This window comes from Ostrea edulis, chromosome 5 (assembly GCF_947568905.1).
Source record: "Ostrea edulis chromosome 5, xbOstEdul1.1, whole genome shotgun sequence".
Taxonomy (NCBI): domain Eukaryota; kingdom Metazoa; phylum Mollusca; class Bivalvia; order Ostreida; family Ostreidae; genus Ostrea; species Ostrea edulis.
The window spans coordinates 49,582,731-49,597,998 of record NC_079168.1 but is presented as its reverse complement, the minus strand read 5'-3'; the positions used below and the strand labels follow the sequence as shown (position 1 = coordinate 49,597,998).

The 15,268-nt window shown below is 34.1% G+C and overlaps 1 protein-coding gene across 4 annotated transcripts in view; it reads left to right on the top strand.

Annotated features, from left to right (window-relative positions):
- The window catches only part of LOC125649127 (patatin-like phospholipase domain-containing protein 7), a 50,098-nt gene that overhangs the window by 11,035 nt on the left and 23,795 nt on the right, over positions 1-15,268 (top strand). For all 4 annotated transcript variants that reach the window (XM_048876371.2, XM_048876370.2, XM_048876369.2 and 1 more), the window contains 15 exons: positions 39-105; positions 770-850; positions 3,218-3,371; positions 4,528-4,787; positions 5,044-5,121; positions 6,912-6,986; positions 8,476-8,609; positions 9,004-9,135; positions 9,494-9,667; positions 11,721-11,869; positions 12,912-13,034; positions 13,158-13,221; positions 13,349-13,517; positions 13,682-13,864; positions 15,030-15,148. In XM_048876371.2, the coding sequence (XP_048732328.2) occupies positions 39-105; positions 770-850; positions 3,218-3,371; positions 4,528-4,787; positions 5,044-5,121; positions 6,912-6,986; positions 8,476-8,609; positions 9,004-9,135; positions 9,494-9,667; positions 11,721-11,869; positions 12,912-13,034; positions 13,158-13,221; positions 13,349-13,517; positions 13,682-13,864; positions 15,030-15,148 (1,962 nt within the window). The remainder of the gene's footprint in view (positions 1-38; positions 106-769; positions 851-3,217; positions 3,372-4,527; positions 4,788-5,043; positions 5,122-6,911; positions 6,987-8,475; positions 8,610-9,003; positions 9,136-9,493; positions 9,668-11,720; positions 11,870-12,911; positions 13,035-13,157; positions 13,222-13,348; positions 13,518-13,681; positions 13,865-15,029; positions 15,149-15,268) is intronic.

Here is a 15,268-nt window from a genome sequence, read left to right as displayed (position 1 = left end):
TTATACATGTATCTCCTCATATTCCTGATATTTTTCAGACTACCAGCCATTGCTTTCCAGTCCATGTTTGAAAGATTTCCAGAATCCCTTGTTCGGATTGTTCAGGTTCATATCCTCTCATTCAGTATTTAGTCCCTTATATTGTGTTTATGTTTAAGAAAGAGAGCACATGACATGCTGTGTGGTTATCCAGATCTACATGTATTCAAAATGTTATTTACCCCTTCTCAATTTGAATACCATTAAATCACTGACAGTGTACCGTGTATATGTATTTTCATGAGGTAAAAGTTTAGTGGTTTTATGAAAATTCTATGGAATCATTAAATTTCATGTGGAGCTCTATTTTTACGGATGTTGTGGGTTTGTCTGTCCCATGAATTTCCAACCACAACGAAATACTGAATTTATATAATGTCTTGATATACAGAAACCATATCCAATGAAATTACTACCTAACAAAAGTGTAAAATATTGACAATCCTCGAAAATGAACCCCCACATATTGAAAGGATTCGACAGCACAGTGATAGAGTCTTGATTTTGTGGTTGAAGAGTTTGATTAAATGTTAAATAACATTTTCCTGTTTATGGAGGAACGTGCTGATTACTAGAACATTGAATATTACTCCTCAATGATTAAGTCCTTAGTGAAAATAAGCCATTTTAAAACAAATAGCTGTGGATTGCATAAGGTGCATTATAAAATAAAATGATCATTCAATAGTTAACAGTATTTAAATAAGATTTTTTGTCTTTTTTATTTCAGATTATTATGATTAGACTTCAGAGAGTCACATTTACAGCTCTGCACAACTATCTCGGACTGTCAAGTGAACTCATCAGCTCTGTGAGTACTTATGACTGTAAGCTTCGGTAGAGGTACTGTAGTTGTACCTTATTGTGTATCTCATCTCTCGGACTGTAATGCCTTCAATATTAGTTTTGTATGTGCGTATAACTCTGGTTGTAAAAATCTGTTTGCTTATCTCTCAACATAAAATGTAAAAGCTTTACAGTACAACTTCAGTCTACTGTACTAGTACATGCATGAGCAGTCTGTTATAAGATAATATGTAATATGCCTACATGTAACTATCATGATGTACTTTTTCTAGCGACTTATTGAGGATCTTCATGCGATGCGATCAAAAGGCCAAGCTTCCCTAAAACGACACAGCATTTGTGTTGTGTGTATTTGTGTTTGTAAAGTCTAACCTCCTGTAGAGTTGTGTAGAATATTTAACTTCATTATGTATACCAAAGACATACTTTGAACAAGTTTCGAAGTATTGAGGAAAATTTTGAACTTTCTGTTTAATTTTATTATATATATTTAACACAATATCTTAGATTGGATTTTAAAAGTACACTGTATAAGTAATTGAAATATTTCAGAGACTTTTCAGTTCTTCGTCTAGCTGGTAAAACGTGTGCAGTATTTGAGATCATGTGGAAATCATTTATGCAATTTTTGAAATGAAAGATTTGGTATACATAATTTCTGGATCTGAATCTGTCTGGTTAATCCGACTACCCAGGTTTTTCATTATAACACAGCTGTAAGGACACAGTTTTACATATATCTCTTTAAGCACTACATCATCCGTCTGAGCTCATTTCTCCTAAACCTTTCATCAGAAATTGATCATAATCTATCACAAATATTCTTTTGGACAGGAACTTTTAGACCAAGGTCAATTTGGAAAAGTCAAGGTCACTCAGAACATATACCTTTTTTGGACAAGTATTGATCATAAATCACACAAATAAGTAACAGCAAATGGCTTTCAGACAAAGGTCACTCAAGGTCATTTTGTGAAGGTCATTGTCACTCAACACATACTTTACATATGAAAAAAAAACCTTCATTTCAACAATATTTCAACAGTTATTGATCATTTTGCGAGTCATTCATCATAAGAAGTAATTCACTGGTTAGATGCAGCAGTTTTACTGATATTCTTGTGTTTGAATATGAGACTGTAATATCCAATGGAAGTCAGTATATAACTATTACAAGTAACAGCTTTCCAAAATGTTTACTTCACTGAACTGATTTATTCAAGAAATAAATTTCATTTTTGAAAATACATTAGGGCATAAAGTGTGAAGCTTTATGCCAGCATACTTCATTGTGTGATTACCATGGTATTGAGATATAGAGATAGTTCATGAACTTTTTTATCACCTCTCGTATATTGTAGATTATAGATGCTAGGTATACGATGATGTTCACTGAGTCCAGTTTCAGACTTGATCACAGATTCTTATTTATAGTGAAGATTAGGAGAAAACTGATCTTTTGATGAAGCTCATGGAAACATGTTTAAATTTATGTTGTATAAAACTCTGATATCATGTATTTGAATATGCACTCTGAAACTCTTCACAATGGCATTATAAATAATCTCTATGTAATATGATCTGAACTTGTATGAAATCTTGGAAATTCTGTCACAATTTATCAGTGTATGGTAGTTATGCGTACCTGTATTTGACATTCTTATGTAAGTATAAGATTATTGATATGATACTTAAGAAATAAATTTTGAAAATTCACGAGGGTATGAATTGCGACACTTCATGCCAGCATACTTCATGCATTGTGTTAGTTCTTCATGAAAAGTACACTGGCGTGAAACGGTGCAGTTCATACTCTTGTGTATTTTCAAAAATGAAATTTATTTAATATTCATGTATTTGCATGCTACTTTCATTACTGTCACAATTCCTAGTTGTTAAAATAAACGTACAATGTACTATTTTTTATCTGCATTCATATACACATTGTTTACAACTGCATCACATTAATGAGGAAATGGCGATCTTTACAATAATGAAATATCCTCATACACTCAATCATTTTGAATAGACACATGCTAGATACACTCACGTCTAACAGACAGGAAATGCATACCACTTAGTGTTAATGTTACTATTTATAGATTCAGTACAAGAGATTAGTTGCATACATAGAACAATGTACTCACAGAGAGTTTGCAAAATAACTTGGTGTGTAGAATATTAATCCAAAATTGTCGTTTTCTTTCACAGTAAACTAGTTAGTAAATAATGTGAATTGCATGAAGTTAAAAGTTTTTTAATTACCTAAATAGAGCTTGATAAAATGAAACTACCATTTTTTGATAATTATTTGTCAGAAATGCTCTTATGCATCCAACATGTATATTAAGAGATCCATTGTTATTTACAGATGACCCAGAAGGAAATGAGGTCATTGTCAGGAAGATTCCAAACCAGCCCCCACAAACAGCGTAGTGTCAGGGACAACAGCTTGCATAGAGAAATCAGTGCTGAACAGGAAGAGAGTACTCAGAAACTCACCGAGGGCAAGGATAAAGTGGATGGTGTGTTACATTATGGGGATGATTCAAACTTTGGCGATAAGCATAATTCAATGATTGTTTAAGGCTGGACAATTAAGGTTTCCTGTTGCGGTTAAATATGTATATTTTGGTTTTCCTCAAAATTTGTCATAGATGTCAATATATTAGTCATTCAACTAGAAAATTCTATATAGTTTTGTATACTTTACTTACTTAACAACAAATTAATGCAGAGTTTTGTTATTTATGTAGTTTTCAATTGCAGTCCAGAATTAGTGCCAAATTAGACTGTTCATGAGTCTAGTTTTGGGGTTGTAGCATTTTTTGAAGTAGGGAAACAAGAGATTAACTTTTAATGAAGATATTACAAGGACAGATACATGTATATTAAAAGATATTTATAAACAGACAATTTGTCATGTCACTGAAACAAGGTCATTTGGCTAAGATCAAGGTCAGTAAAAAAAAAATGAATTGAAAAATTTGTCGTAAGTCAACTCTATTTTTAGAAAAGCACATATAAAAATGGTGTGTCATGATTGTGATCCAAGGTCGTTTTGCTATGTTCAATGTTGCTAGTTGAAAAACAGTTGAAAATATTTCTCAGGGTCATATCATTGTAATTGAAGGATATTAGCAGATTATATTAGGTACGAACGTCAATATTACCAGACAGTGTGTCATGACCTTAAATTTGGGTCAAATGACCAATGTCAAAAGTCACTGGTAAGAAAAGATTAAAAATAGTTCTTTCAGGCTATATAACTTTATAATGGAGAGGCAAAAGAAACTCATATTTTGTGCAGGAGTTGCTTATGACTATATGTTATGACCTGGAACTATAATGATTTAACCAAGATTAAGTTCACTCATAGATAAGTTAAAAATGTCTAAATCGTAGAAAAATTACAACAGCCACTTCCTAGAGTTTAAAAGGTGCAATGAGTACACAATCAACATAAAATCTTTATTGTATGATACTCAGGTGATCATTAAGGCCCATAGGTCTCTTGTTTGTGAAAAGCAGATGGTTTTCCACAAGGCTGGCAGAATAGTATATTTTTTATGAATACATGTACATTTATAATGTACTTGTGTATTCAAACTTGAGTGAGGAGGTTTCATGACTTTTGTGAAATATATGCACATGTAAAATTAATAGTACATTGTTGTATAGGGGAGACTCACGATGACACTGATGGTGCCCAGACAGATTTTGCAGCAGCTGCGCAGAGAGCCAGAATAAACAGCTTGGATCTGGAGTCTGGTAAATTTGAAGAATCATCCAGGTCCATAACTCACATGCCAAGGTCGCGTCACAAGAAGATGCCGGACACCGGGATGTACATGTATGTTTCTCAGACGAGTGTCGACACGAGTGAGGAAGAGGCTTTGGAATGTGCCAAGAAAGACTTAATCAAACTGTTGAATTTACAGGTACCAGTGCATGTAATGAATCTTGGTAGGAAAATTGATTGGAGAATGGCGATGGTCATGAAGTAGTATTTTGTAGACTGAAAACTCTTCTATTGAATTTCCTACTTAAATACAATGTCAATCCAAACTGAATTCCTAATAGACTGTGTGTTTAAGTACGTGTCCCTAAGTCACAATTGTTGTTTTTACTATTCTATAGAATAGTTTAATTGAACAAGAAAAAATGGGATACTCTATGATTTTTATAATTTATAAGGATGAATCGCTTCTTAATGGAAAGCTGACTTTGAGAAAGTATCGAGCAGGAACCACGATTCTTAATCAAGGCGACCAGGTAAGAACTTTTAAGTTTAAAAACACTTGGTGCCTGTGTCTTCTGTACTGTACAGTCCTTATTTTACGCGAGTACTTGGTATCGTGAAATGACTTGCAGACATCAAATTGCAAGAACATGAATTAGCAAATGGTCTGTCACTTAAGAAGTTTTGCATGTATTTCAGAAATTAAAAAATAGAATTGAGTAATTTTATTTTGCAAGTCGTGCTACTTGCGAAATTACACGATGATAAATTCCACACGTACATGTATATTTAGGAATCTACAGTATTTTTCATGTCATTTGTATGCTAATTATACACCCCTTCCCTTTATGATAGAAGTTATATATTGCTTTGCACAGGCTGATTGATATGACAGTGTTGCTAAGCAGGTCAGTGTGTCCAAGGTCAAGGTCAGAACCAGGTCAAACAGGTTTTATGTGTATAATGATCTTGTGCATTGGAAAACTTGAATATGCATCATACTTTGTTGGCTGATACTCATCGACGTGCATGTGATTGCTGTTGCTCAGTAGGTCAGTATGTTCAAGGTCAAAGTCACTGCCAGGTTAAACAGGAGGATTTATGTGTATAATGGATCTTATGCAAAAGATAACTGACAAAGGTTTTACCTCTCAGACATAATATTGATTAGGCTGATACACATTCATATGCAAATGATGTCAATTGCGCAGCCAGTCAGTATGTACAAAGTCCAGGTCAGTACCTGCATCTCTTATGCCTTCCTTCCTTTTTTCGTTATATTTTGTGTAATATCGTACTATCAGCACAGCTCTGGAGGACAATATATCATTGGAAAAGACTACAAGTCTGCACTGCTGTATAACAAGATGCCATTTGCTGCCCATTTTTATACACCCGTTGAAGACGGGACGTATTATGGTATAATGTCATCTGTGTGTCCTGACCTTCTAGGCAAAATGAGCCGTAAGCTCCAGGATCTTACATCTTGGTACATTTAATCACCTTAACAGTTAATATGAAAACCTTGTAGGCAGAATATAGATCAAACTTTGGAGCTAGGATCTTACACCTTGGCACATTTGATCACCTTGATGAGAAGAAGATGCCTATTGTTTTTCAAGGTCAGAGTTTGAAGTTCAAGGTTGTAGTAGCCGTTAATAGGAAAACCATGTAGGCACAATACTGATCAAACTATTGGAGCTAGGACCTTACAACTTAGTACATTTAATCACCATGATGAGAGGAAAATGCCTATTGTTTTTCAAGATCAAAGGTCAAGGTCGTAATATCACTTAGTAGAAAAACCTCTTTTTTCATTTTCCAGATTTTATTTCGTTATGAATAGAGGTATTGTCCTGTAATTTTGTCCGAACCTCCCTCTCAGAGAAATATTTTATCTGTTCATATTTCAAATTGATTGGTGCACCGTGACCTGCTTTAGGGCTAAAAGTAGGTCAAATAGTTTTCTGATTTTTTTCCTGTCATGGATACAAATATTGCACTGAAGATCTATTGGGCGTATGTTGTACCTTTTGCAGTACTCTTGTTGTTGGAAGTTCCTATAGTCAATATTTTGTCTTAAACTGAAATTTTAGTAATTTAGTCTGTGATTTGGGGAGGGGGGGGGGGCATAAACCAATTTACAAACATCTCTTTTTGTAGTTTTATGAGAAAACTTACCATGCAGGATGTGCACATATTTCTGCAGACACACCTGCTCTGTTGTCATTATTTCATAACCATACAGTAATTTAAATAGTCACATTCATTGAATGATAGTTGCAGGAATCAAAGTGAATACCATCTCTTATTTAATTGATAGGATGCAAGTCTGTTGTTTGTGGTGGCAGGAACATTGAAACTTCTTCAGCATGTGGTGGGCAAAGAACAGAAAGAGGTAAAGATGTTTTAGGTGACTGTCAATGTCTCAAAAAAGGTCATGATAGTGGTCTCAAGTTTTTGTCGTATTAAGCGAAATAAAACTTTTGATTTCTCGAAATTCAGATCTCTTGAAACCCTTTATCTCTCCAAGTAAAATTTAGGTTCCATTGCGCATATTCATTCAGTTCGAAGCATTATTTATTTATGTGAGCATTGGCCAGGTGTTTCGTATGTTGGCAGAAAAAAAAAAGACTTGTGCAATGAATGTGTATCTTGTTTATTGGATTCTTGTACAATGACACTTCATTTTATGCAAGTTACAAATTGAGGTATTTTGATGATCCAGTATACCAGTATTTCAAGATTAAATTGTTAATTATTGAAACTTAGTCATATGTTGAGATTTGTCACAAATTTTTTTTACTAAACGGTAATGTTAGATTCTTGCATCATACCTGTATCTTTGATTGTAATTGAATTGACATGTACTTTATAAGGTGTGCACAGACATATAATGCTCACAAAAGGAAGTATTTGTTTTACTTATGTATGTGGTTTTGGTGGGGAATTATTGATACCATATTTCTACTTTTGTTTTGTATCAATCTAATTAGAACTAGATATTAAATCCACTCTCACACTTGCTACACTAACATCTAATGACATCACATTGAGGGTCATGTTCTGGTGACTTCAGACAATGATAAAACATAAAACCAAGACACAGCTAACTTTGAAAGTTGAGAGAGTTTCAACCCTGTATTTACTTTTGTTTGCACAGCTCTCATATATACACATTTGGAGTACTAGGATTTTTCACATTACATATATATTTATAAACTGTTGCAGATGGTGATACAAATTGAATATGATACATTTATGCACCATTTCAAGCAGTATTGATGCAGGAGTTTTCTATCAAAAGTTCAGTTAAGTCAGGTTTATTTGTGTTCTGTGAGTTGTGTTTGTTTTGTGTTATCATATGTCAGTTAATGTGGGAAGCCCCTTTTCTTAATCATCAACACTGTCACAACACATCATCTCTTAACACAAATTAGGTCTTTCATTTTGGTCTTTTGCAACACCTCAGGATGTTATATACAACAGAGGAAGAGTTAGGAATTTCTGAACAAGCAGTTAAGGTTTCTGCAGGAGGGATTTTGTTCGCTGACAAAATAAGTCGCTTGAATGTGGTTTGAAAACAAATTACTTGACATATTTATGTTATCAAATCATAAGTGATTCAGAAATAATTGTCAAATTTGAATAATGCAATGTACCTGCAAAAACAAAAAGGTATTGTAATTGTGATGTCTTAATACTTACCATGGGGATATTAATTGTGTAGACCCATTGGTTAGCAAGCCTATTTCTAGTTCCTTGCTGGACCCCAGAAAACTTAATCTCATGAATTTTTCAAACAAGAAGCATTAAAATTTAGCCAAAATGTATTAAGAGCATTTCAACAAACAGCATGGCTGATATATGAACTCTTTGCCTGTCAGGCTTTGCTGTTCAATGCTTACCCTGGGGAGTTGGTGGGAGCCTTAGCTGTGCTGACAGGAGAACCTTCATTCTTCTCCATCAGATGTAAATATGAGTGTAGAATTGTCACAATATCCAAGGAAGACTTTTACAGGTAATTAGGGTGCTGTTGTAAATGGAGATGTGCTGTAACACAGATATTATAGTAACACAGATCTAATCCAACCTATTCTGGAGACAAAAACTCAGTCAGTTTATTTTGGATAGATTTGAATACACCATGTAAAGATTCTGGAGACAAATACTGAGTCGGTTTAGTTTGGTTAGATTTAAATACACCATGTAAAGATTATGGATAAAAGATTGGGAATGAAAATAAGGGTAAAGAAATATTGTGTAATGGATTGCACAGGTGATGGTTTAGATAGTTTTAACTGTATTTATGTGACTGAGAAAAGAGAGTTATACATAAGATTTGGACTTAAATATAGCTTTGTACTGTTTAAAATATCTGAATTGTTTTAGAATTGAATGTATGGATTTTGTAGTATTATGCAAGCTCAGCCCTCTGTGGTCCTCTCAGTTGCACACACATCAGTGGTTAGGATGACTCCATTTGTGAGACAGATAGATTTTGCTCTGGACTGGATTCTTACTGAAGCAGGGAAGGCTCTGTTCAGGTACATATAACAAAATGACTCCCTGACATACCCCGCAAAATGACTCCCTGACATACCCCGCAAAATGACTCCCAGACATACCCCGCAAAATGACTCCCTGACATACCCCACAAAATGACTCCCTGACATACTCCACAAAATGAATCACAAGGTGGTATGTATTGTCATTCAAGGTTAGTCCAAGCAGAGAATTATTATTCCAAACTGAAAATTTGTGAACTGTTTGTAAATTTTACCAGCACATCTAATATTCATGTAGAATAAAATTATGTTTTTCATTAGGGACAAATTAAACTGTTAGTAGTGAATCTAGTACTTTATATGCTACTGCAAGTTGATTTATATCTGAATTTTTTAGACAAGGTGACCAATCAGATCACATTTACATTGTCCTGACGGGTCGCCTGAGGTCAGTCATCACAAAGGAGGATGGAAAGAAGGAGTTGGTAGGAGAGTATGGCCGGGGGGAACTGGTGGGGATAGTGGAGGTGCTGACAGAAGCCAAGAGGACCACCACCATCATGGCCATCAGGTAAACAGAGGCTGGGAAATTTACTCTCAAACATTGTGAATTATATACTTTGTAAGGTCATACACAACATTTCTGCCATTTTTCTAAAACTACTTTTTCATCTCCTTGATTGAAGAGTTTTTGCATGATTGCCAAAATAGATTTAAATTATATAATTATGGTAGTAACATTATCATACTTCATATATCGGCTTGGTTAAATCAGTGGTTAGATCACCAAACTAGTAATGCAAGGGTCCCAGGTTCAATATCTGATCCAAAAAAGTTCAATTCAGTAATGCCCCAATATACAACCTTTAATACAAAAACGGGAACTTTCCATAATTATTTGCCTTATCCAGGAACTATCAAAATATGGTAACTGTAAAACAGATCTGGTAATACACCCGAAGTTTTTTTGTAGAAACAAGATAGGATGCATCTGAGATATCATGAAAAATTATAATTATTATATTACTGAGAAATGTGGTGTATGTCCTTGAAGTGCATTTTCATGTCAGAGCTCCAAGGAAGCTTTTCTGTTCAAGATTTGTTTGTCATCTGTCTTATCATTTTCATTTTTAGTGGTATAGTTCTTAACTTCACACTTTCAGCTTTTATACACTGGGGTAGTTTAAACCAAACTTGGCACAAATTATTCCTAGGTAAGGAGATTCAAAGTTTGTTCAGTTAAGGGAAGATATAATTATTTGGGAAATAGGGTTTGGTGTTGAAAAGATACAGTTTGAATGGCAAAGTATAGTCCATTCCACTTATATTGAAGTCGCTTATATGGAACTATCTGTTATATTGAAGTTAAAATCAATCCCCCAGTAGCAATATTTGTGTAGTTCAGCATTGTTTATATTGAACTTTGGATATAATGAACAATTCAGGTCGGTCCCCTGAATTTCATTATATCCGGAGTAGACTGTATGTTTTTAAAACCACAATCCCTGAGGTCAGAGCAGGGGTAGAATTGGGGATCAAATCACAAGTCTACAATATGTGACGTTATTTCCTTTCTATTTTTTTTTATGTAGTATACAAATTTATTGCAGGCACAACCCCTGGGATCAGGGTAGGGCTACATTTGGGTTTAAAGTTTAACGTGTGAATATGTGTAACAAAAATCTTTTCATGAAGTGTAAGTGTACATCAAATTGAAATGAAAGCATCCCCATGTAGTGTAGACTCAAGGTCAAACAATGACCTTAGGGGACAAGGATGAGGCCAAAATTGATATGTAACATTTTGCATGGATAGATAAAGAAAAAAATCTTTTGATAGCCTATCTCTAAAGATCCACAAGAGTACAAAGTGTCAAATTACTAAACTAACATCCACTTGTTGGTCATAATCAGATCCCAGTGGCAGGCCCTTGTCACAGCTTAGGTTTTAAGTTTGTATTGGATGATTTAGGAAATTTTGAAGAATCTTCCCAAGAACCACAAAGGTACAACTTGTCAAATTAATTCACCAGCATCCTCATGTTTTTTAAATTTGTTTAAAGTGTGAACCATGGGACGAGAGTTGGGGTACCATTTGGATTAAATTTAGTACATGGTATATTAGTATCTGTGTTTGAACTAGATAACTCAGGTGAGCATGGACCTCGTGTTTTAAAACATAATAGAATGAGTATGAAGTTATTAATGTTAAGTAAGTTGTAACATTGATAGGGTAACTGTAAACTCTGTCATTTGTCATACATGTATATGCTTGACATTACTTTCTCATTAAATATCAATGGTCAACCCCACCAAATACAATATTAAAATGAATCCATCGTCATTTTCAGTTTAATTCCTTTTTACCGTTATGCATTATAGTGCTTCAATATTTTTAGTATTGTATTTGTAAACATAAACATTTATGTATCAACTTTTTCATGAAATGACCAGTGATACCATTATTCGTATACATGTATATTGAACATTTCTGTATTTTATTGTTTAGGAGAAGGCATTCTAAGTTTTAAGAACTTGTGCCCTATCCTTTTAATATATTGACAATAAAATATGTTTGAGTTCAATTCAGCAAATGTAAATATTAAAAGTCCATTTATATTACAGAGACACCGAATGTGCCAAATTACCAGCAGAATTGTTGAATTTGATCAAGCGTAAATACCCTCAGATTGTCACCCGACTCATCCACCTACTGGGGGAGCGACTTCTAGGACAGTTACAGACCAAATCTACGGATTCATTCCCTATTGCAGGTCTGTAGAAAAGACTAGAGTACACTATAGGTGTACTTAGAGCCTAGGTAACATTGTTGCAATTTGAGGTAATGCCTATTTGGAGAAACAAGATTTTATAGGGATTCTTCTCTGTATGATGATGGATATATTACAACCATTTAGTATTCTTTCTTCACCACCAAAGAAGCTAATATATGAATCCCACTAAAATTAGTGCAAATACAGTGCATTGACATTAATGATTGTGTACAATGTATCAGAAATGGTGACTGTTCATTTTAAGGGAAAATGACTGGTATAACCAGAGTGTTAAGATTTACCTTTAATACTCCCCACAAACATTTCTTGTTTTAATGAAGTGTTTAAATAATAATGATTTTAGTGTTTGTTGTTTTATTCAGTATTGACTTGAATTCTATGTAATATTTTTAAAAATCAATTGAAATCTTTGACTCACGAAGGAGAATTTATTTACATTCATAAATGTTTTGTCAGTAGTAAGCCTTTGCTGTTTTATTATATTTCTCAATATAAGCATGCTGACATGCATGTAACCTATGAACTTGACATATTTCAGTTGTGTCACACATATGGATTTAAGGAATAGATGTCTAGTTTATTTGTTTTATTATTTTATACCCTTTGATACAGACAAACTATTCTAAGACATTTATTCCTTAGATATGGGGTATTTTCGAGCTCAGATTGACTGGAAAAATTCAGTGGCTTATCTTCAAAAGTATCTGACAAAAGTAAAATTTCATCTAGAAATGAAGAGTTTTCTGTGAAATTGATTCCCCATTACCCCAAATTCTTTGAATCTTTTTGCATTTTTAGTAATGACCATTCTACTTCCAAAACTTAATGTACATGTACACACTGCTCTTATAATACAAAACATTATATGGGTTCAAATGCCTTTTGTGAATATGCATGTACTGTACATGTGCAGTGTATATACCTGGTAGACAAGAGAGTTTATGTACTGTACATGTGCAGTGTATATACCTGGTAGACAAGAGAGTTTATGATCGTCAGTGTCATCATGATTTATTTATAGACCCTGTTGTAAAAGACAAAACCTCAGTTGGTAACTTAGCAACAGTTGCCGTCTTGCCAATCAGCAAAGATGTCCAAGTCACAAGTTTTACACTGGAGTTACAGCATGCTTTAACAGCCATAGGTAAAGTGGAAAATTGAACAGAAAATTCAAATTTCATGTTGTTTTTGTGATCATGCTCAATGTGAGTTCCTTGTACTCTGAGTTTTGTTTTCTTTTGTACACTTTGTATTTTGCCTACTTTAGGTTCCAGTATGAGACTTACCAGTGATATTGTGAAGGCAAACCTAGGAGCTGCTGCCCTGGACAGGTCTGATCTCATTCTCATGGCATTGTCCCTATCAGTATGAACACCTTCTCCACCCCACCGCCACCCTACCCACTCCTGGTGTTAGGACAGATGTATTTATTAACATCTTTCTCAAATCTCTTAACAGTGTCAATGAGTTTCGGTTGTTAAATTGGTTGGGACAGCAAGAGGACATCCACAGAATGACCTTGTATCAGTGTGATTACACCTTGACCAAATGGACTAAAAATTGTATCCGTCAGGCGGACTGTATCCTCATTGTAGGGCTGTTTGACGGAGACCCAGTGGTCAGCGAGGTATGAATAACAAAAGATTTCCTCTACTAATAGCTGTATGTAAGATGTTGAGGATAAAAAGGTCTCCTTGTTTTAACATGATCTGATGCAAGTTTTGTGATGTTTTAGCTCAAACCCCTCAAATATCCAGGTTCTTGTGAATTGAAGTATGCTAATTATTCTAGCTTGAGAAGCAGATAGAAACTTTAGCAGTTAGGGCACAGAAGGAGTTGGTGCTGCTTCATCGAGAAGATGCAGAGACACCTAAAGGGACTGTTGAATGGCTGAATGCCAGAGGATGGCTGTCATCTCATCACCATATTAAATGTCCAAAACGGGTACTCACCAAAAGGACAGAGGCAAAAATTGTAAGCATTTCACATGCAAGGTACATGTAAATCCTACACTGTAATGTGGGGGAAGATAACTAAAGTCGTGCTATTATGTTTCACTATGTTAGTGATCTTGTTATATACACGAATGCCAAAAAAACATGAATATGTTTTGAATAAAATTACTTTGTTTTTAGTATGTAAAACACTTTCCCCTTGTACTTCTAGTGAAATTCTGTAATATACAGTTATCTGTTAATCATGGAGTAGATGTTATTCAACATTAAACTCCAGAAATAATCAATACATGTAACTATATATAAGTGTTGTTCAACTTTTGTCCATTTAATTATAACAAGTAAAGATCTCCGATTTGTTTTCACACTTTAACTTGATGCAAACTACCTACAAGTGCCTAATTATATCCCTTGTTCAGTAATCCAACAACTTCCATTTTCAAATATCCAGGCATGATTAACTAATAGTTTTATCAAAATACAAGTCATACCTTGTTATCTCAAACTCCATAGGACTGAGAAAAAATACTGAGATATCTGAGGATTCGAGATATTAAGGTTAAAATACATAAAGAAAATGTAGTTAAGACTTTTAACTCACTTTGACATTATCCATGGTATTTGAGATATCAATGTTTGAGATAATGGAGTTCAACTGAAAATCATTTGAAAATTTTTAAAATAGATATTGATAGGAAATGTCAGTAGGCAGGAGAGCTTAATCAATATACATTGTACATGTACATATAGTTACTTAATCAATATACGTATAGCTATGTAATCAATATACATATAATTACTTAATCAATATACATATAATTACCTAATTAATATATATAGTTAGTTACATAATCAATATGCATATAGTTACTTAATGTACATATAATTACAGTTTTAAAAGCATCAAAAAAATTAATTTGCCTTTGTGAAATCATTGTATTGAAGCAGTCATGTTTTTTAGATTCAAATAATCAACGGCATTGGGGACAGTAACTAATCCATTCAATTCTTGACTGTCAGTGGTGAAGTATGATAAATACACTAGTAATATAGCAAAGTTTTGTGTATAAACACATGCAGTAATAATAGGTGTGTTCCCATGTCGTGTGTACTAAAGCATTAATTTACTATTTCCCAGATTTGATACGATTTGTAAACTCACCAAATGGCTTATTTTGATGTAGATTGAGTTGTATCAGAGGCATATGGAAACAAAACCAGACAGAATGTCAGACTTTTCACGATTGGCTCGTTTTCTGACAGGAACTTCCATTGGTGTAGTACTTGGAGGAGGTGGAGCAAGGTATTTTGAATAAATATATAGCTGATCAAGATAAATTTTTGCCGGGTGTCAAATCAGTATGTAAGCATCCTCAGGAGTGTATATTAAAGTTTCACACCATGACTGCAGGGCAGGGTAAAA